Raw genomic sequence first — 22,844 nt, 5'->3', positions numbered from 1 at the left:
TTAAGGGGATTAGCATCTTTGAAAGTAGCTAAATTGTCAGGCCCAGATGAAATGTATCCCAGGCTGTTAAAAGAAGCAAGGGAGGAAATAGCGGAGGCTCTGACCATCATTTTCCAATCCTCCCTGGATACAGGCGTGGTGCCGGAGGATTGGAGGTCTGCCAATGTTGTACTGCTGTTTAAAAAGGAAGAGGTAGACCGAGTAATTATAGGCCAGTCAGTCTAACCTTGGTGGTGGGCAAATTATTGGAATCGATTCTAAGGAACAACATAAATCGTCATTTAGAAAGGCACGGGTTAATCAAGGACAGTCAGCATGGATTTGTTAAGGGAAGGTCGTGTCTGACTAATTTGAATTAATTTTTTGAGCAGGTAACAAGGAGGGTCGATGAGGGTAATGCATTTGATATAGTGTAAATGGATTTTAGCAAGGCTTTTGACAAGGTCCCACATGCCAAACTGGTCAAAAAAGTAACAGCCCATGGGATCCAAAGGAAAGTGGCAAGTTGGATCCAAAATTGGCTCAGTGGCAGGAAGCAAAGGGTAATGGTTGATGGGTGTTTTTGTGCCTGGAAGGCTGTTTCCAGTGGGGTCCCACAAGGCTCAGTACTAGGTCCCTTGCTTTTTGTGGTATATATTAATGATTTGGACTTGAATGTGGGGGACATGATTAAGGAGTTTGCAGATGATACAAAAATTGGCCGTGTGGTTGATAGTGAGGAGGAAAGCTGTGGACTGCAGGAAGATATCAATGGACTGGTCAGGTGGGCAGAAAAGTGGCAAATGGAATTCAATCCAGAGCAGTGTGAGGTAATGCATTTGGGGAGGGCAAACAAGGCAAGGGAATACACAATAAATGGGAGAATACTGAGAGATGTAGAGAAACAAAGGGACCTGAGAGTGCATGTCCACAGATCCCTGAAGGTAGCAGGTCAGGTAGATAAGGTAGTTAAGTCATACGGGATACTTTCCTTCATTAGCCGAGGCATAGAATATAAGAGCAGGGAGGTCATGCTAGAACTGTATAAAACACTGGTTAGGCCACAGCTTGAGTACTGCGTACAGTTCTGGTCACCACATTACAGGAAAGATGTGATTGCACTAGAGAGGGTACAGAGGAGATTTATGAGGATGTTGCCTGGGCTGGAGAATTTTAGCTATGAGAAAAGATTGGATAGGCTGGGGTTGTTTTCTTTGGAACAAAGGGGGCTGAGGGGAGATTTAATTGAGGTATATAAAATTATGACGGGACTAGATAGAGTGGATAGGGAAGGACCTATTTCCCTTAGCAGAGGGGTCAGTGGCCAGGGGGCATAGATTTAAAGTGATTGGTAGAAGGATTAGAGGGGAGCTGAGGAGAATTTTTTTCACCCAGAGGGTGGTGGGGGTCTGGAACTCACTGCCTGAAAGGGTGGGAGAGGCACAAACCCTCAACTCATTTAAAAAGTACTTGGATGTGCACTTGAAGTGCCGTGACCTACAGGGCTACGGACCAAGTACTGGAAAGTGGGATTAAGCTGGATGGCTCATTTTCGGCTGGCAGGGACACGATGGGCTGAATGGCCTCCTTCTGTGCTGTAACTTTCTATGATTCTTGCCTTTGGATCTGTAGGTTGTGGGGTTTAGATGAAGTAAATAGGGATAAACTATTTCCTGTGGTTGGTGAGTCAACAACTTGCATTTATATAGCGCCTTTAACGTAGTAAAACGTCCCAAGGCGCTTCACAGGAGCGTGATCAGACTAAAAATTGACACCGAACCAAAGACAGAGACATTAGGAGAGGTCTTGGTCACAGAGATAGGTTTTAAGGATCATCTTAAAGGAGGAGAGAGCGGTTTAGAGGAGGAGAGGTTTAATGAAGGAATTCCAGAGCTTAGGCAGCTGAAGGCACAACTGCCAATGGTGGAGTGAAGGAAGTGGGAGATGTACAAGAGGCCAGAGTTGGATGTAACAGAGATAGGGAGGGTGAGGCCGTGGAGGAATTTGAACACGAGGATGAGAATTTTAAATTGGAGACATTGGTGTATCGGGAGCCAATTTAGGTCAGCGAGCTCAAGGGTGATGGGTGAACAGGACTTGGTGCCATTTAGGATATGGGCAGCAGAGTTTTGCATGAGCTCAAGTTGATCAGCAACTGGAGGGCATAAGTTTAAGATCACTGGAAGAAGAACAAAGAGAGAGGTTAGCAGAATTCATTTTTTTTTTAAACACACAAATTAAAACATGGCGTGACCTACCAGAAACAGAAAAAGAAAAAATTAACGAGTGTCTGGGGAAAGGGCGGGGGAGTTGGGACTAAGTGGAGAGCTCTTTCAGAGAGCTGGCGACCAGCTGGATGGCTGCCTACTGTTGGGAAACATCATGGGCCTGACATTCCAAGAATCCAGTTCCACCAGTCGAAGTTCGGGGGGAGTGGAACCCCCGGCTGTCCAGATCTTGGGACGCAGACCCCAATTCCAAATCCCAATCCCAAGGATTGGGTCATCTGCAAGATTGGGACTGGCTGTTGGCACCATGCCGCTCAGAGGTTCAGAAGGAAGCCCAGGGAAGGGGCCCAACGACTAATACTCCCAGTGGAATTAGCAGCACTTCTGGCCAAGGCGATCCATTCCCCACTCCAGGTTCAATGACCTTTTCCTGTTTACGGTTTGGGGCCTTTCCTGGGTCCACAGTGGGACTCGCGTCGGCTCTCAGCAGACCGGTCCCTCCCCCAATCCCTGCACCTAGCTTTGTATCGTCAGCAAATTTGGATACACTCGGTCCCTTCATCTAAGTCATTAATTTACATTGTAAATAGCTGAGGCCCAAGCACCGATCCTTGCGCCACCCCACTGCCAAACCGAAAATGACCCGTTTATCCCTACTCTCTGTTTTCTGTCTGTTAACCAATCTTCAATCCATGCTAATATATTACCCCCAATCCCAGCCTTGTGTAACACCTTATTAAATGCCTTTTGAAAATTCAAATATTGAGGGACACTAGGGAGAACTGCCCTGTCTCATCCGAAAGATGGCACCTCAGACAGTGCAGCACTCCCTCACTACTGCACTGGGAGTGTTGGTCTTGATCATGTACTCAAGTCTCCGGAGCGGGACTCAAACCCACGACCTTCTGACTCAGAGGCACGCGTGCTTGCCCATTGAGCCACGGCACAGTACAGAAGGATATGTTGCTAGCGTGAGATGAAGCAAGATGGGAGGAGGCTCGCGTGGAGCATAAATACCAGCATAGACCAGTTGGGCCGAATGGCCTGTTTCTGTGCTGTAAACAAGCGGCACTTACTCACCAATAACCTGCTCACCGATGCTCAGTTTGGGTTCCATCAGGACCACTCGGCTCCAGACCTCATTACAGCCTTGGTCCAAACATGGACAAAAGAGCTGAATTCCAGAGGTGAGGCGAGAGTGACTGCCCTTGACATCAAGGCAGCATTTGACCGTGTGGCATCAAGGAGCCCTAGTAAAATTGAAGTCAATGGGAATCAGGGGGAAAACTCTCCAGTGGCTGGAGTCATACCTAGCACAAAGGAAGATGGCAGTGGTTGTTGGAGGCCAATCATCTCAGCCCCAGGACATTGCTGCAGGAGTTCCTCAGGGCAGTGTCCTAGGCCCAACCATCTTCAGCTGCTTCATCAATGACCTTCCCTCCATCATAAGGTCAGAAATGGGGATGTTCGCTGATGATTGCAGTGTTCAGTTCCATTCGCAACCCCTCAAATAATGAAGCAGTCCGAGCCTGCATGCAGCAAGACCTGGACAACATCCAGGCTTGGGCTCAGAAGTGGCAAGTAACATTCGCGTCAGACAAGTGCCAGGCAATGACCATCTCCAACAAGAGAGAGTCTAACCACCTCCCCTTGACATTCAATGGCGTTACCATCACCAAATCCCCCACCATCAACATTCTGGGGGTCACCATTGACCAGAAACTTAACTGGACCAGCCATATAAATACTGTGGCTACAAGAGCAGGTCAGAGGCTGGGTATTCTGCGGCAAGTGACTCACCTCCTGACTCCCCAAAGCCTTTCCACCATCTACAAGGCACAAGTCAGGAGTGTGATGGAATACTCTCCACTTGCCTGGATGAGTGCAGCTCCAACAACACTCAAGAAGCTCGACACCATCCAAGACAAAGCAGCCCGCTTGATTGGCACCCCATCCACCACCCTAAACATTCACTCCCTTCACCACCAGCGCACTGTGGCTGCAGTGTGTACCATCCACAGGATGCACTGCAGCAACTCGCCAAGGCTTCTTCGACAGCACCTCCCAAACCCGCGACCTCTACCACCTAGAAGGACAAGAGCAGCAGGCACATGGGAACAACACCACCTGCACGTTCCCCTCCAAGTCACACACCATCCCGACTTGGAAATATATCGCCGTTCCTTCATCGTCGCTGGGTCAAAATCCTGGAACTCCCTTCCTAACAACACTGTGGGAGAACCTTCACCACACGGACCGCAGCGGTTCAAGAAGGCGGCTCACCACCACCTTCTCAAGGGCAATTAGGGATGGGCAATAAATGCCGGCCTCGCCAGCGACGCCCACATCCCATGAACGAATAAAAAAAACTATGCAACATGGTTCAGAGCAATGAGGCGTGCAAGGGGAAAATTTTCCGATTGCACGCTCTAGCCACAGAGAGCCCGCTGGGAACACATTTTTATTTATCCTTAGGAAGTGGTTGAAAGCCTCATTTATTGCCCATGCCTAGTTACCCTGACTAGGTGGTGATGGGCCTCCTCCTTGAACCGTTGCATTCCTCGTGGTGTTGGGGACCCCAGATTGCTGTCAGGTAGGGAATGCCTGGCGACACATGTCCAAGTTGGAACTGTGCGTGACCTGGGATGGGATCGCGGAGGTGCTGTCATCCTTCTCGCTGGTAGAGGTCGCAGGGGAGGAAAGTCACAGGGGGGAGGGAGATGCTGTGAAACTAACCTTGGTGACGGACAACCGCGCGCACACAAGCCACCACCAGCCCATCGGCTGCGTTCCCAATTTCCTGCCCGGCGTTCCCAGCGCTCAAGATTCCGCACCAGGGGTGTGCAATGGGAAGGTTTACCCAACAGAGTCTGCGGTATGCAGGAATAGAAACAAGCCTGGTTACGGGTGAAATTCTGGCCTCTTGCGCATCCCCGATTTTCATCGCTCCACCATTGGCGGCCGTGACTCCAGCTGCCCAGGCCCAATCTCTGGAATTCCCTCCCTAAACCTCTCCGGCTCTCTCTCCTCCTTTAAGACACTCCTTAAAACCTACCTCTTTGACCGAGCTTTTGGTCACCTGCCCTAGTGTCTCCTTATGTGGGTTCGGTGTCAAATTTTGTTTGATAATCGCTCCTGTGAGGCGCCTTGGGGATGTTTTTAAACTATGTTAAAGGTGCTATATAAATGCAAATTGTTGTTTTTTCTGCCGATTTGATGTTGCCTCTGCTCATTCCTCACTGATATATCTGTGCAATCCATTCCTCTTGCAGACATTTAACAAGCAGGGTGCAGGTGGGCTCTCCCATTACAATGATTGTGACGCAGATACCTCATCTCATAGAACCAGGTAATGTGATTTTTATGCATGCTACGTTGGTTGAGGAAACGATGATCCGTTTCACCTTTCTTATAAATAAACATTATGCACTGTACAATGTACGCTAACTGTAGGAAGAACCTCATTTTGACATAGAAAGGGAGCTTCACCATCTCGCCATTTTGCATCCACCCTCCCTACTCTCCCCTAACAGTGACAGAGCCAACCACTGGCATGCCCGTGCTCTAAAACTCTCTCCCTAAACCCTTCTACCTTGTTACCTCCCTCCCTCCCTTCCTTCCTTCAAAAGCCTCCTCGAAACCTACCTCTTTTGGTCAGCTCCATAACTTATCAGCAGCTTCCTGCTCAATGCCCACCGTTCCAACTCATTAAATGCCTTGTGATGCTTCGTTAAAAAGAAAGAACTCGCATTTAAATCGTGCCTTTCATGCCCTCGGGATGTCCCAAAGTGCTTTACTGTCAATCAAGTGCTTTTTGAAGTGTAGTCACTGTTGCAATGTAGGAAATGCAACAGCCAATTTACACACAGCAAGCTGCCACACAGAAATGTGATAATGACCAGATAGTCTGTCTTAGCGGTGTTGGTTGAGGGATAAATGTTGGCCAGGACACCAGGGAGAACTCCCCTACTCTTCTCCGAAATAGTGGCCGTGGGATCTTTTGCGTCCACCTGAAAGGGCAGGCAGGGCCTCAGTTTAACTCCTCATCCGAACGACGGCACCTCCGACAGTGCAGCACTCCCTCAGTACTGGCACTGGGAGTGTCGGCCTGTGCTCAAGACCCTGGAGTGGGACTTGAACCCACAAACCTCTGACTCAGAGGTGAGTGTGCTACCCACTGAGCCACGGCTGACACCCATACTGTGTCTTTACATAGAAGGTACTGTGTAAAATGTAAGCATTTCTCATTTTGAAAGACATTGTGGTTCGATTGGCTTTTGGAAGTCAGGGGAAGGATCGTAGAATCATAGAAGTTTACAACATGGAAACAGGCCTTTCATGTGGTATAAACAGGCCCAACATGTCCATGTCGCCCAGTTTATACCACTAAGCTAGTCCCAATTGCCTGCACTTGGCCCATATCCCTCTATACCCATCTTACCCATGTAACTGTCCAAATGCTTTTTAAAAGATAAAATTGTACCCGCCTCTACTACTGCCTCTGGCAGTTCGTTCCAGACACTCACCACCCTTTGAGTGAAAAAATTGCCCCTCTGGACCCTTTTGTATCTCTCCCCTCTCACCTTAAATCTATGCCCCCTCGTTATAGACTCCCCTACCTTTGGGAAAAGATTTTGACTATCTACCTTATCTATGCCCCTCATTATTTTATAGACTTCTATAAGATCACCCCGAAACCGCCTACTCTCCAGGGAAAAAAGTCCCAGTCCATCTAACCTCTCCCTATAAGTCAAACCATCAAGTCCCGGTAGCATCCTAGTAAATCTTTTCTGCACTCTTTCCAGTTTAATAATATCCTTTCTATAATAGGGTGACCAGAACTGTACACAGTATTCCAAGTGTGGCCTTACTAATGTCTTGTACAACTTCAACAAGACATCCCAACTCCTGTATTCAATGTTCTGACCAATGAAACCAAGCATGCTGAATGCCTTCTTCACCACCCTATCCACCTGTGACTCCACTTTCAAGGAGCTATGAACCTGTACTCCTAGATCTCTGTTCTATAACTCTCCCCAACGCCCTACCATTAACGGAGTAGGTCCTGGCCCAATTCGATCTACCAAAATGCATCACCTCACATTTATCTAAATTAAACTCCATCTGCCATTCATCGGCCCACTGGCCCAATTTATCAAGATCCCGTTGCAATCCTAGATAATCTTCTTCACTGTCCACAATGCCACCAATCTTGGTGTCATCTGCAAACTTACTAACCATGCCTCCTAAATTCTCATCCAAATCATTAATATAAATAACAAATAACAGCGGACCCAGCACCGATCCCTGAGGCACACCGCTGGCCACAGGCCTCCAGTTTGAAAAACAACCCTCCACAACCACCCTCTGTCTTCTGTCGTCAATCCAATTTTGTATCCAATTGGCTACCTCACCTTGGATCCCGTGAGATTTAACCTTATGTAACAATCTACCATGCAGTACCTTGTCAAAGGCTTTGCTAAAGTCCATGTAGACCACGTCTACTGCACAGCCCTCCTCTATCTTCTTGGTTACCCCTTCAAAAAACTCAATCAAATTCGTGAGACATGACTTTCCTCTCAAAACCATGCTGACTGTTCCTAATCAGTCCCTGCCTCTCCAAATGCCTGTAGATCCTGTCTCTCAGAATACCCTCTAACAACTTACCCACTACAGATGTCAGGCTCACCGGTCTGTAGTTCCCAGGCTTTTCCCTGCCGCCCTTCTTAAACAAAGGCACAACATTTGCTACCCTCCAATCTTCAGGCACCTCACCTGTAGCTGTCGATGATTCAAATATCTCTGCTAGGGGACCCGCAATTTCCTCCCTAACCTCCCATAACGTCCTGGGATACATTTCATCAGGTCCCGGAGATTTATCTACCTTGATGCGCGTTAAGACTTCCAGCACCTCCCTCTCTGTAATATGTACACTCAAGACATCACTATTTATTTCCCCAAGTTCCCTAACATCCATGCCTTTCTCAACCATAAATACCGATGTGAAATATTCATTTAGGATCTCACCCATCTCTTGTGCTTCCGCACATAGATGACCTTGTTGATCCTTATGAGGCCCTACTCTCTCCCTAGTTACTCTTTTGCCCTTTATGTATTTGTAGAAGCTCTTTGGATTCTCCTTTGCCTTATCTGCCAAAGCAATCTCATGTCCCCTTTTTGCCCACCTGATTTCTCTCTTAACTCTACTCCGGCAATCTCTATACTCTTCAAGGGATCCACTTGATCCCAGCTGCCTATGCATGTTATATGCCTCCTTCTTCTTTTTGACTAGGGCCTCAATCTCCCGAGTCATCCAAGGTTCCCTACTTCTACCAGCCTTGCCCTTCACTTTATAAGGAATGTGCTTACCCTGAACCCTGGTTAACACACTTTTGAAAGCCTCCCACTTACCAGACGTCCCTTTGCCTGCCAACAGACTCTCCCAATCAACTTCTGAAAGTTCCTGTCCAATACCATCAAAATTGGCCTTTCCCCAATTTAGAATTTTAACTTTTGGGCCAGACCTATCATTCTCCATAGCTATCTTAAAACTAATGGAATTATGATCACTGGTCCCAAAGTGATCCCTCACTAACACTTCTGTCACCTGCCCTTCCTTATTTCCCAAGAGGAGGTCAAGTTTTGCCCCCTCTCTAGTCGGGCCGTCCACATACTGAATGAGAAATTCCTCCTGAATACACTCAACAAATTTCTCTCCATCCAAGCCCCTAATGCTATGGCTGTCCCAGTCAATGTTGGGAAATTTAAAGTCCCCTACTATTACCACCCTATTTTTCTTGCAGCTGTCTGTAATCTCCTTACATATTTGCTCCTCAATTTCCCGTTGACTATTTGGGGGTCTGTAGTACAATCCTATCAAAGTGATCTCTCCCTTCTTATTTTTCAGTTCTCCCCATATAGACTCAGTGGGCGAACCCTCGGATATATCCCCTCTCACTACTGCCGTGATGTTCTCCCTAATCAAGAACGCAACTCCCCCTCCTCTCTTACCTCCTGCTCTATCTTTCCTATAGCATCTGTACCCTGGAACATTGAGCTGCCAGTCCTGCCCCTCCCTTAGCCATGTTTCAGTAATAGCTATAACATCCCAGTCCCATGTACCCATCATAATAGTCACCATCGGAACAGGAGGGGGCCATTGAGTCCCTCGAGCCTGTTCCACCATTCAATTAGATCATGGGCGATTTGCATCTTAACTCCATTTAACCGCCTAGGTTCCATATCCCTTAATACCCATGCCGTACAATAATCTATCATGAATTTCCCCAATGCTTTAAGTTGGAAAATGCACTACATGGTGTGGTACTGAGCCATACAAATCAAGGAGGTCCCACTTTCAAACCCTGGAATTCTACTGAGTTAGTTAATCTCAGTAAAGGCTGCAGTTGGCTCCTGGGCGAGGGAGGGGAAGGAAAGTCCAGCCAGTTTTCCTGATTGTGATCCAGAACTTGCATCTGGACATTGGGTGCAAGCTCAGATGTGATGCCTCCACAGTCAAACACTCCGTTGATGCTCACTCCTAGGGACTCACAAAAGAATGAACTATTTAGCAAGGTGCCAGCAGTACAAACATACCCTATCCTGAGTCAACAACTTGCATTTATGTAGTGCCTTTGACCCAGAAAAACGTCCCAAGGCGCACAGGGTCAACCTGCAGAGGAGGGGGTGGCGGGCAGGGGGGGGTAAGAAAGCAAATAAAAAAATTTTTAAAAGGAGGGAGTGCAGAAATCGCCTAAAATTCAGTGATTCCGACAGTCAGTTCCGACGGATCAAGCCCATTATTTCACTTTTCACCTTTATCTTGGGGATCAAACATTGCAGAAAATTTTGACTTTTAAGAAGGAATCAGTAGGAATCCACCTTCACCTCACCATCTCAAAAGCTCCGATCAGACCGCATCCTCCCCTCCCGGACAGGGAGACGCCCCATTAAAGCGAACACAACCGGTATCATCCTTCCTTCTCCACACCAATATAGACTCCACTATCAGTGCTTGTTCCCCACCCCTGCCCATGCCCCACCTCCATCTATACCTGCCTCATTAATCTCCAGTTCTGCTCCAGATAGTTATCCAGCTCCGTTTGATTGACACAGTATAAACTGCTTTTTGCTGGGGTCCATCCTTCATTACGTCTTCAACTGGATTTACACGTTTTATATTATCGATTTAAGAAATGTTCTTGTGCTTCTCAACTTTTGCAGAGGAAGAGGAGCCCAAACCAGTCTTTGAGAAGAAGTCCCTGGACTGGGAGGAGGACATGCAGTTATACTTTCGGTTTATCGACAGAACGGTAACAGCTAATAACTGTTTGGGCTGGGGCTGAACCCGCACTGGACATAAGGTGCTGAAATATTGTTCTTTTTCCCTTGTCCATCTAAAACAATGAAACCAAAGAAAGCCACAGATGTGCATTGCTGCAAATATGTTGAGCACTAGTATGATGGGTCCTCGGTGCAGTGCATTAAGTTGCAACACGCTGGGTACCTGATGCGGTGCATTAAGTTGCAACACGCTGTGTCCCTGGTGCAGTGCATTAAGTTGCAACACGCTGTGTCCCTGGTGCAATGCATTAAGTTGCAACACGCTGGGTACCTGATGCGGTGCATTAAGTTGCAACACGCTGTGTCCCTGGTGCGGTGCATTAAGTTGCAACACGCTGTGTCCCTGGTGCAATGCATTAAGTTGCAACACGCTATGTCCCTGGTGCGGTGCATTAAGTTGCAACACGCTGTGTCCCTGGTGCGGTGCATTAAGTTGCAACACGCTGTGTCCCTGGTGCGGTGCATTAAGTTGCAACACGCTGTGTCCCTGGTGCGGTGCATTAAGTTGCAACACTCTGTGTCCCTGGTGCAATGCATTAAGTTGCAACACGCTGGGGATGTGCAAGAGGCCAGAATTGGAGGAGCGCAGAGATCTCGGAGGGTTGTAGGGCTGGAGGAGGTTAGAGAGATAGGGAGGGGCGAGGCCATGGAGGGTTTTGAAAACAAGGATGAGAATTTTAAAATCGAGGCGTTGCCGGACCGGGAGCCGATGTAGGTCAGCGAGCACAGGGGGTGATGGGTGAACGGGACTTGGTGCGAGTTCAGTTGAGATTCATGGATTGAAAGTCTCTTCTGTCTGCTGACCCTAAGGGTCCTACGTGAAATGAGTGTTGACAGTTTCATGTCAGTTCCTGGGAGGAATCAGCCCAAGGCACAAAACTGCCCATAATTGGCAATCTCATTCAAGTTAGGCTGCAGGATGGAACGCAGGTACAGACGGGAGTGCTGTTCGGAGGTTGGGGCTGAGACACATTGCAGGAGTGCAGAAGCAACTTTACTTTGCTATATCTGACAGTGGATGTTATGTTGCAGTTATATAAAGTTCTGGTTAGATCCCATTTAGAGTACTGCATTTATTTCTGGGCACTTCACCTCAGGAAGGATAGGAGGGGGTGCAGTGCAGATTCACCAGCATGATACCTGGGCTAAAAGGGTTAAATTATGAGGACAGGTTGCACAGACTAGGCTTGTATTCCCTCGAGTATAGAAGATTAAGGGGTGATCCAATGTGTTGAAGGTGATTAAAGGATGTGATAGGGTCGATAGAGAGAAACTATTTCCTCTGGTGGGGGGAGTCCAGAACAAGGGGGCAGAACCTTAAAATTAGAGCCAGGCCGTTCAGGGGTGATGTCAGGAAGCACTTCTTCACACAAAGGGGAGTGGAAATCTGGAACTCTCTTCCCCAAAAAGCTGTTGAGGCCGGGGGTCAATTGAAAATTTCAGGGCTGAGCTTGATAGATTTTTGTTGGGTAAGGGGATTAAGGGATACGGAACCAAGGCGGGTAAATGGAGTTAAGATACAGATCGACCATGATCTAATTGAATGGCGGAACAGACTCGAGAGGCTGAATGGCCTCCTCCTGTTCCTATGTTCCTTCCCACATCTGACCTAGGAGTGGTCGATGCCGACATTGAGTCCCTGAAATGGATCATGTCCCGTTCCCCAGCACTAAGATCCCTCACCTTGATTAAGTGCAAAGTTCACAAAAATAAAAGTTGCATGGCACGGTTTTTGTCTCTGAAACCAGAGCGCTGAATACAGGCTGGACTGATGGGATGACGGACCAGGGACTCCTGGCTGAAAGGGTTGTACAGGAAATGAGTTTGAGGAGGTCCCAATCTCAGTGAACAATGCAGCCTCTAATTTAACACTAAACTGCAGTCACCACTAGAGTGACCACAGGGAGCTGGTGAATAGAGTGACACTGTTCTGAGATTAGAACATAGCAAAGAAAGTTTTACAGTTGGCTGCGTTTATTCGAACACAAATCCTCCCTCTGAGGGACTTCTGCATTTCCAAAGGCACTGCCTTCTGGATGAGACGTTAAACCGAGGCCCCGTCGGCCCTCTCAGGTGGATGTAAAAGATCCCACTGGCACTGTTTCGAAGAACAGCGGAGTTCTCCCTGGTGTCCTGGGTCAATATTTATCCCTCTGCCATCATCACCAAAAAAATAGATCAACTGGTCCTTTGTCTCACTTGCTGTGCGCGGGGCCATTGCTGTGCGCAAGTCGGCCGCCGCGATCGCCTACAAGACAATAACCCCACTTCAAAAGTAATGCACCTGCTGTAAAGCACTTTACGTTCTGAGGATGCGAAAGATGCTATACAAATGCAATTTCTTTCTTTCTCCTTCCTGCCTGACCTGGGAGTGCCTGATGGAGGCAGTGTAGAGCAAGCTGTACCACACATGCAACCCACCCCACCTGCACCTGATCTGCGGATGCTTGACGGGGACAGCGTTGAGGGAAACGTGCTCTGCATCTACCCACGCAGCATCTGCGGGAGTACTTTACCTGATAGAAAGTGACTCAGTTTCCCCAGCATTCAATTAGCACAGAGAAGATAAAATTAAACCGAAGTTGCTGGACTTCAGCGCAACCTTTTTACCTCTCCCCAGCTATGTTGCTTTCTCGACAGTTGCCTCGGCGCAAATCTATCGGGCGATGAAGGGGCTAAAGCTCCCCCGCTCCCCCCCCCCAATCCCAACTACAGATAGATGGGGCCAACACAAAACAAGAGGAAACATGGGAGGAGGGGAGGGAGGAACAGAGATGGGGGAACATGGGCATGTTGTTGATGGGAGAGAAATAAAGTATTTGTATTTCATTCGCGCCTTTCACAACCTCTGGACATCCCAAAGCACGTTTTGAAGTGTAGTCACTGTGGTAATGTAGGAAACACGGCAGCCACTTTGCGCACAGCAAGCTCCCACAAACAGTAATGTGATAATGACCAGATAATTTGTTTTAGTGATGTTGGTTGAGGGATAAATATCGGGCCAGGACACCGGGGAGAACTCCCCCTGCTCTTCTTCGAAATGGCGCCGGGGATCTTTTACATCCACCTCAGGGGGCAGACGGGGCCTCTGTTTAACGTCTCATCCGAAAGACCGCACCTCCGACAGTGCAGCGCTCCCGCAGCACTGCACCAGGAGTGTCAGCCTGGATTATGTGCTCAAATCTCTGGAGTGGGGCTTGAACCCACGACCCGCTGACTGAGGAGAGTGCCAGCCACTGAGCCACAGCTGATATGATGAAAGTAACCTTCGCACATCCTGCACGGTCGACCGAAGACAACAGTGAGCCAGACAGGCTCGGTGACCCTGTCTGGTTCCTGCCTTCGTCCCCAGCGACGCGTCACCATGTTTGGGAAAACTTGCATCGTCACTTAATGCAGCCTGGAAGGACTGTTGAGGGAGGCTCTTGTCTTTCAGGAGGCGCTCAAAGCAGACTACAGCAGCTACATCCGAAACCACCCGGAGCTGAGGTGCTTACTGGCAGACTTCCTGCAGTTCCTCCTCCTCCGAAAACCGCAAGACGTCATCACCTTTGCTGCAGAGTATTTTGCCTCTTTCTCTACCCTCAACGTGGACCAAGCGCCTTTCCTGACCACCAACAAGTCAAACCCTTTCAAAGAGCCTCATTAAGATTTAATAAAAAGTTTTGACATATTGAAATGCGAATCCACTAATATTTGTAACAACTTGTATTTATATTGCGCCTTTAACGTAATAAAAACGTCCCAGGGTGCTGCACAGGAGCGATTATCAAACAAAATTTGACACCGAGCCAGGAGATATTAGGGCAGGTGACCAAAAGCTTGGTCAAAGAGGTAGGTTTTAAGGAGCAATAGAAAGCGAGATTGGAAGCGAGCAAGAGAATGGAGGTGAGGTTTAGGGAGGGAATTCCAGAGCTTAGGGCCCAGGCAGCTGAAGGTACGGCCGCCAATGGTGGAGCGATGAAAATTGGGGATGGGCAAGAGGCCAGAATTGGAGCACAAAGATCTTGGAAGGTTGTAGAGCTGGAGGAGGTTACAGAGAGAGGGGAGAGGCTATGGAGGGATTTAGAAACGAGGATGAGAATTTTAAATTTAATTAACCCACCTTAGCTCCATATCCCTTGATACCCTTACCTAACAAAAAACTGTTAATCTGTTTTAAAAGCTCCAATTGACCCCCAGCCTTTTGGGGGAGAAAAGTTCCACAATCCTGTGTGAAAAAGTGCTTCCTGGTTTCCCTTTTAGAGTTATGTCCCCTCTTGATGCCATCAGAGGAGAGTTTCTCTATCTACCCGATCCAATTTTTTTTTTTTTAAAAACACCAAGATCAGACCACCCTTCATCGTCTATACTCAAGGGAATTAAAGCCAAGTTTATGCAACCTGCCCTCTAAGCCCTGGTGAAAATTAATGCACTCAACAATGTAGAACCAGGTTGAAACTAATTCACTTAAGACCCTTACAACAGAGAACAAACTTCCACCTCGAGTCTGGCGGGAGCTAGACCCACAGGTTCTCCCAGTCACACCCCATCCTGACTTGGGCATATTGGCCGTTCCTTCATGGTCACTGGGTCAAAATCCAGGAATTCCATAACAGGACTGTGGAAGCACCTTCACCACATAGACCACAAATGCCAGTGATGCCCATATCAAGAATAAATAAAGGCATGGTCATGTGACTATACCCCAGGAGCAGTCATTTTTTTGGGGTATGGCAAGCCTTTGTTGTGTTGAAAACATACACAGGGTAATTTTTCCTGACGTTGCACTCCTGGTAGGGAGTGGTACCCTGCCAGGAGCCCATAAATCAAACAGGAAAGAGCGTGCGAGCAAGAAAGGGGCAAGAGCGAAAAAAATGTGCAATGATTGACTATTTTGATTGGAAAATGGTGCCTGGCACATCTGTACTCCCAGTAGGAGAGGCTCCCCACCAGTCAGAAAAGTGCCTATTGATTGCAAACCTGGCACAGGATACATACATTGGCACACAAGGTGTTAGCTGTGGCTCAGTGGGGTAGCACTCCCACCTCTGAATCAGAAGGTTGAGCGTTCAAATCCCACTCTGGGGTCTTGAGCACAAAATCCAGGCTGACACTCCCAGTGCAGTACTGAGGGAGTGCTACACACAAAGGGTGGTAGAAGTTTGGAACTCTCTTCTGCAAACGCCAATTGATACGAGCTCAATTTAAATGAGAGATAGCTTTTTGGCAACCAAAGGCAGGTATATGGAGCTAGATCACAGATCAGCCATGATCTTATCAAATGGCAGAGCAGGCACGAGGGGCTGAATGGCCTGCTCCTGTTCCTATAATCCAGCAATCACAGTATTAAGAAATAATTCTAGGATTGCATAGATATAATTTAGTCATTTGTTTTTGTCACAGCTTTGTTCCTGCAGCACTGGTCTCAATGCTAAAACACTGAGGGCATTTCAGGTTATGGGAACCAAATGGAAATTTTCCCATGGACAGTTTATATGGGATGGGATACAAAGACCCATAGTGCAATTTAAACATCCTTCATGCTCATCAATAGGACATTGTGAGCTCAGACCACATTATCCCTGAATTGAGATCCTTAAAAGTGTAGGAATTGGTCCTTAGAGAAACTATTTTCTCTGGTGGGAGTGTCCTGAACAGAGGGGTAATAACATTAGAGCTAGGCTGATGTCAGGAAGCACATCACAAAGTAATGGCAATCTGGAACTCTGCCCCAAAAAGCTGTTGTGTTTTGAAATTGTCTAGCCCCCTCAACTAGGTAGGTGTATTAATGGGTATGGAACAAGGTGGGTAAATGGAGTGACAATACAGATCAGCCATGATTTAACTGAATGGCAGAACAGGCTCAAGGAGCTGAATGGCCTCCACTTGCCAATTAATTGGTGGTTGCTAGGAGGGGGTGTTACTTTATCTCTCCCCCCCCCCCCCCCCACAAAAAGGTTAAATTTACCACTCCTATAAGAGAGTCCACACTGTCTACAGGCAATTGTAGCAACCTGCTGAAAAAGCCCTCATCACATGTATTTGGAATGCATCACATACAACTTCCTTGCACATCTACAGAAGGGACAGCAGAGATCAGAGTGCTAAAAGCCAGTTTAGAGCAGCATTCACACCACTTGGAGTTAAATGGATCATGGTGAAAAAGACTATCTCTTTTGAAGAGCATGATCATAAGACAATTCTTCCCTCCCAATGGTTTAAAGTACTGTGCAAAGTCAGCATTGCTGATTACTTTCTTCCCCCCACCATTTCCCTGTTAATATTACTCAATTATACTACAGGAGAACATGGGTAGGTAGTGCAACCCCATTGCAAAATCTTGATTACAAAGGGCTATTGGTAATCCAGAGGCTCACCTCACCCCCATAACACCTATGTAAGTTTCAAATGACTAAGGTAAGCAGACACAACAACTTGCAGAATTTCATTACACAAATTGGGCTTGTATTCTCTAGAGTTTCAAAGGTTAAGGGGTGATCTGATCGAAGTTTAAGATATTAAGGGGAACAGATAGGGTGGATAGAGAGAAACTATTTCCGCTGGTTGGGGATTCCATGGGTACGGGGCACAGTCTAAAAATTAGAGCCAGACCTTTCAGGAGAGAGATTAGAAAACATTTCTACACACAAAGGGTGGTAGAAGTTTGGAACTCTCTTCTGCAAACGGCAATTGATACTAGCTCAATTGCTAAATTTAAATCTGAGATAGATAGCTTTTTGGCAACCAAAGGTATTAAGGGATATGGGCCAAAGGCAGGTATATGGAGTTAGATCACAGATCAGCCATGATCTTATTAAATGGCAGAGCAGGCACGAGGGGCTGAATGGCCTACTCCTGTTCCTATGTGTCTTTAATGTAGTAAAACATCCCAAGGCGCTTCACAGGAGCATTATGGACAAAATTTGATACCAAGCCACATAAGGAGATTAGGTGACCAAAAGCTTGGTCAAAGAGTTAGATTTTAAGACATGTCTTGGAGATTTAGGGAGGGAATTCCAGAGCTGAGACAGCTGAAGGCAAGGCTGCCAATGGTGGAGCAAAGGAAATTGGGGATTTGCGAGAGATCAAGTCATTTGACAAGAAGATACAATCAATAGTTCAGATTATGTATCAAAATTCATCTTTTATTGGAAAAAATAAACATACTTCAGTTTTGTATCAAAGGTCGCAGAGTTCACATGGGAGAGTTTATTTAGCATTGGCAAGTCCTCCAGAGAGTATGTGGCGAAGAGCATTCCGAACTTCTTGGCTGGTGATGGTGCTTCTCTTGTTGTAGAGGGACAACCTGGCAGCTTCAGCAGCTATCTGGTCAAACAGAGGGGAGGAGTTCATTGGCACAAACTCCATGGAGTGCCCATGATCTGGATGCACCTGTAAACAGAGCCCATTGATTCAGTTAAAGAGGGTGTGTGTCAGATAACAAATGGTCAGGGTAAGAGCAGTGATTATCCATTCATTAAGTGTGGGATATTATAACACAAGTCTACTCTTGTGAACTGCAACTACTTCTTTGCATGGAGCCCCATTGTGGAAGTGATCAAGTTGATCTAATTATCAGGCTCCATAATTGGAAAGAGAGAAGACAAGTCAACACATCAAAAATGTAGGTTCCAAGCAAGTCAGGGCCAAGATTACAAACAAAGATAGGGGACAATTTGGCAGCTAGATGTGGTATTGTTGCTATGCTTAAGTATAGGATTAGTTTGTGGGAAAAGGCTCAGCACTTTCCATGGTCAAGTATTAATTCAATAGGGCAAGCATAGAGAACTTTTGCCAACAGCAAGCCATCTGAGCTGCCATCCAGTTCATTTGAACCAAGAGTGAGGCAGGCAGCAGACAATGACCATTAGTGCCAGTGTAGCAACAAGATGATAAACCCAAAAAAGTGAGGTCAAGGCAGAGGAATCAGTGTCATGCCCAAATAAAAAACACAAATGGGTCTGTCAGTTACTTTGACAGACTGTTCCAAGAGGGACTCGGAAGTAGGTGACATTGGAGTGTAATTGCTACAGTGTTCTTACTCCCAACAGGGTGCCAACTAGTGTTCAGTCAACAATATGCAAGTACCTGATCTGATGACTCCAGCTCCATTTGTAAGATGGACACTTTCCAAGCCATTCCCAGAGGATGTGCCAGTTGGCCAGCTATAGGAAGTCTTATGCTTATAGCATCAAGCAGAGCCAATTTTCCCAGAGAATACAAAAAAAGGATTTTCTTCACTGCAAGCATAATGCTTCAGAAATCTGAGACTACCCTACACTCCCTAGCAATAATTTAGACTGATGCATCAATTAAGAACTGCTCTATTCAGGTTCTCAAATCTTCACTTTCATATCCCATTATACCAATTAGGGCAAATCAGGAGCATGTGGGTGGGGGCAGTAGGGCACACAATTCCACTAAACAGTGACAGGAAGAGTGGGAAGGAAGTGCTAAATAATTTAAACCAAGGGACAACAGTAAATATTTTTTTTTAACATTAATTAGATCTAAGGGGATACCAACATTAAAGGGATCAGAATTGCACTAAGTAAAAATCTGGCACACAAATTAGTTAAGGGACACAGTTAATAAACAAAAAGACTAATTAATCTGAAATAAAGATGTAATTGTAGCTAGAATTAAATAACAAAACTAGAAATGGAAGTGCAGGCTGTGCCAGGAACAGGAGGAGGCCATTAGCCCCTTGAGGCTGTTCTGCCATTCAATGAGATCAAAGCTGATTTGTTGGGTTCAAAACTTCTTTTAAATAGCTTTTGTTAAAGGAAAGAAGGCATTTGAAAACCTGCACACACTAATGTGGTAAACTGTTCTTGCCAATCCTGTTTTTCCCTCACTGATGCTGATTGCATTGGAGCAGTATGAGTTTTGGGAATTGACGACCTTGTACTACAGTTGGATATCTAGATTATTAACTAAATAAGCTAGATGGATAATAGTGAGCTAAAGTGTTAGCAGGCTTTTGGAAGCACAAGCTTTTCAACACAGCAGAGGGTAATGCAAGAAAAAGGTAACAAGGACACAAAGGCTTTGGATCAGGAAAGCAATAGATGTGAAAAAAGCAGGAACCTCATTCCTATCTGCTATTCTGTCCAAGGACTGGGATTTGTAAAACAAATAGTGTTGCATCCAGCATATGGTCTAAGGAATGGATTTGAAGCAATCAAAATTGGAGATGCAAGGACCATTAAGAATGTCTGGGCATAGAAATGTAAGGGGCTCTCTCTAGATCATAACCACTCACTAAAAAAGTTTTTCATGTCACCTTCGGTTGTTTCGCTAATCACCTTAAATCTATGCCCTCTGGTTTTTGACCCTTTCACCAGTGGAAAGGGTTTCTCCCTATGTAGAGGCCCTTCATGATTTTAAACATCTATCAAATCTCCTCTCTACCTTCTCTGTTCCAAGGAGAACAACCCCAGCCTACCCACATAATTTAAGCCCCTCATCCCTGGAAACATTCTAGTAAATGTCCTCTGCACCCTCTAAGGCCTTCCATACAGAGCGCAGAACAGGACACAATACTCCAGTTGTGGCCAAACCAGCTTGGCTAGCAAGAGTCTAAATGGGTACAGGTGCAGAAATCACAAGCACAAAAGTAGCAACAAAGGCATAAAAAAACCAGCAAAGCACAGGGGTGCATTTCTGGAGGGATAGAATGGAAAAGCAGAGAAGTTATGTTAAACTTGTACAGAACTTTGATTAGACCACACTTGGAGTACTGTGAACAGTTCTGGTCTCCATATTACAAAAAAGGATATAGAGGCACTGAGAACAAAAAAAAAGGGTTTACAAAGATGACACCAGAACTGAGGTTATATTTATCAGGAAAGGCTGAGACTCTAGAGAGAAGAGAGTGAGGGGTGACCTGATAGGGGGTCTTTATCATTGAGGGTAGAAGTAGAGATGATGCTTCCATTTATTAGCCCATTTCAGTGCTGTAGACTTGATATAATTGCAAGACATTTCTTCCCTCTACCCAGGGGTCTCACCTAGACGTGAGCATTTACAATAAGCCTGAAATTGGAAAGGATAGTGCATTCCCCAATGGCAAGCTGGCCCTTCAAGGCAAGGAGGAGGTTGCAGAGAAGCATTAACAGTTCAAGAGGGGAGGCGCACACACAGAACTGTTTGTTAACAATGCCCAAGAAATGGAGAGGCAATTCCAACCTAATTCACATACCAACCAGATGCATACAGCCTAGCCAGTGTTACCTGGTTAGGAGAGAATTGCCTTACAAACTGTGTTGAGTGGGAAAGAGTCCCTACGCTTCCAGGACACTGTCCTACCCAAGTCTGCAGAATCCATTGCAGGTATGTAACAAACGTTATTAGTCAACACACACACACACAAATCCCACGGTCTTCGCCTCCCACCCAAGACACTAGTCAGAAGATTGGATTAACCTACAGTTAAAAATAAAATCCCGGTTGAAAGTTTCCCACCCCAATAGCACCCGCCCATTCTCTAATCGGTTCGACTACTCCATACAATCGGAGACTACAAAAAAAAACACCTCACCAAGGGTCAGGAATCATTCAGATTAGAGGGGGGAGGAGGAAGATTCTGTGGCTAGACCAAGGAAGGTCTAACTTTACAGCCAGACCTCGCCACCAGTAGGTGCTACCGTCCGGCACCGAATTAAATGAGTCAACAGCCACTACATCTCAAAGTCGGCCCCCGGCCGGAGGATGTCTCCTTACCTGTTTCAGGACCCTGTAGATGTAGGTGGAGTAACTGGTCTTGCGTTTGAAACTTGTCATTTTCGTGGCTTTGCGCAGCTCAGCGGATTGCTGGTGCTTAACGACAGGAGCGACCGACTTCATGATCGAATAGACTTTACTGACAACTACTGAACTCTTTAAAAAAAAAACTTTATAACCCAGTGATTTCCTTCACCCACCAGGGACCTGCTTCTAATACTCTCCAATCACCTGCAACCGATCAGCCCAATTGGAACAGTTTGGGTTTTAATTAAACGATCACAACGTACTTGTTGACATTTTAATTGGCACTTTTCAAGTAAAGGAGTTGAAATCGACCCTTATCCCCCAAAAAAAGGAATTGAGGTGCGAGAACGTGGACCTGAGATTGTCTCTTTTCGTGAACCTGGAATGAGGCACTGGGTTTGTTCCCCAGTGTCATCAACCCAAATAAACTAACAAAAGTGCCCCCTTGTTGGAGGGGCACAAACAATAAACACCCAGATTATACCGAAAACAAGGAAACTTATGAAATTAAATAATAAGACTATTTCCAGCATGGACGACACACTCCAGTCCCTGCGATGCCCACCAGTCACCGAAGGTGGAATTGAGATTGTTCCCCTCTGGTGATCTCATAGTAAAAAATTAGCAGGGAGATCTCCAGAGATCCTGGTTCACGTTACTTTCCTTATCCGACACGGTTAAGTGGTCAAGCAGATTGGAGGATCTCCTGGTGAGTTTACTCCTGGGCCTGGTACAATCCACCATTGAGGACACCGTCCAGCGTGTTGTGTGGCACTACCACCGTGCTAAATGGGATAGATTTAGAACAGATCTAGCAGCCCAAAACTGGGCATCCATGAGGCACTGTGGGCCATCAGCAGCAGCAGAATTGTATTCCAGCACAATCTGTAACCTCATGGCCCGGCATATTCCTCATTCTACCATTACCAACAAGCCCCAGGGGATCAACCCTGGTTCAATGAGGAGTGCAGAAGAGCATGCCAGGAGCAGCACCAGGCATACCTAAAAATGAGGTGCCAACCTGGTGAGGCTACAACACAGGATTACGTGCATGCTAAACAGCGGAAGCAACATGCTATAGACAGAGCGAAGCGATTCCACAACTAACGGATCAGATCAAAGCTCTGCAGTCCTGCCACATCCAGTCGTGAATGGTGGTGGACAATTAAACAACTAACAGGAGGAGGAGGCTCCATGAACATCCCCATCCTCAAGGGTGGTGGAGTCCAGCACGTGAGTGCAAAAGTCAAGGCCGAAGTGTTTGCAACCATCTTCAGCCAGAAGTGCCGAGTGGATGATGCATCTCAGCCTCCTCCCAAGATCCCCACCATCACAGAAGCCAGTCTTCATCTTTACCCCAAAAAGTTGTGGAAATTCTTTACCTCAAAAAGCTGTGGAGGCTGAGTCATTGAATACATTCAAGGCTGAGTTAGACAAATTTCTGATCAGCAAGGGAGTCAAAGGATATGGGGAAAAGGCAGGAAAGTGGAGTTGAGGTAAAAATTAGATCAGCCAATGATCTCATTGAATGGCGGAGCAGGCTCGAGGGGCCGAATGGCC

The 22,844-nt window shown here is 46.6% G+C and overlaps 2 protein-coding genes across 3 annotated transcripts in view; one reads left to right on the top strand and one right to left on the bottom strand.

Moving 5' to 3' along the window:
- Positions 1-14,229, top strand: part of catip (ciliogenesis associated TTC17 interacting protein) — a 35,612-nt gene extending 21,383 nt beyond the window's left edge. Inside the window, exons 8-10 of one of the 2 annotated variants that reach the window (XM_067986996.1) lie at positions 5,480-5,556; positions 10,431-10,519; positions 13,987-14,229. In XM_067986996.1, the coding sequence (XP_067843097.1) occupies positions 5,480-5,556; positions 10,431-10,519; positions 13,987-14,199 (379 nt within the window). In that variant the 3' untranslated portion in view covers positions 14,200-14,229. Of the gene's footprint in view, positions 1-5,479; positions 5,557-10,430; positions 10,571-13,986 lie in introns of both variants that reach the window. The other variant, XM_067986997.1, reaches the window with a different exon arrangement.
- A 3,436-nt stretch (positions 14,230-17,665) lies between these two features.
- Positions 17,666-21,450, bottom strand: LOC137323255 (histone H2B-like). The gene is made up of 2 exons (XM_067986746.1): positions 21,258-21,450; positions 17,666-17,924 (listed from the first exon to the last, which is right to left on the bottom strand). The coding sequence occupies exons 1-2, from the start codon at positions 21,378-21,380 to the stop codon at positions 17,742-17,744; spliced, it is 306 nt and encodes a 101-aa protein (XP_067842847.1). The 5' UTR covers positions 21,381-21,450; the 3' UTR covers positions 17,666-17,741.
- Positions 21,451-22,844: the final 1,394 nt, after the last annotated feature.

Source organism: Heptranchias perlo, chromosome 7, assembly GCF_035084215.1.
Source record: "Heptranchias perlo isolate sHepPer1 chromosome 7, sHepPer1.hap1, whole genome shotgun sequence".
NCBI classification, from domain to species: Eukaryota; Metazoa; Chordata; class Chondrichthyes; order Hexanchiformes; family Hexanchidae; genus Heptranchias; species Heptranchias perlo.
The sequence above is the reverse complement of the archived record's forward strand: the minus strand, read 5'-3'. Positions and strand labels throughout refer to the sequence as shown.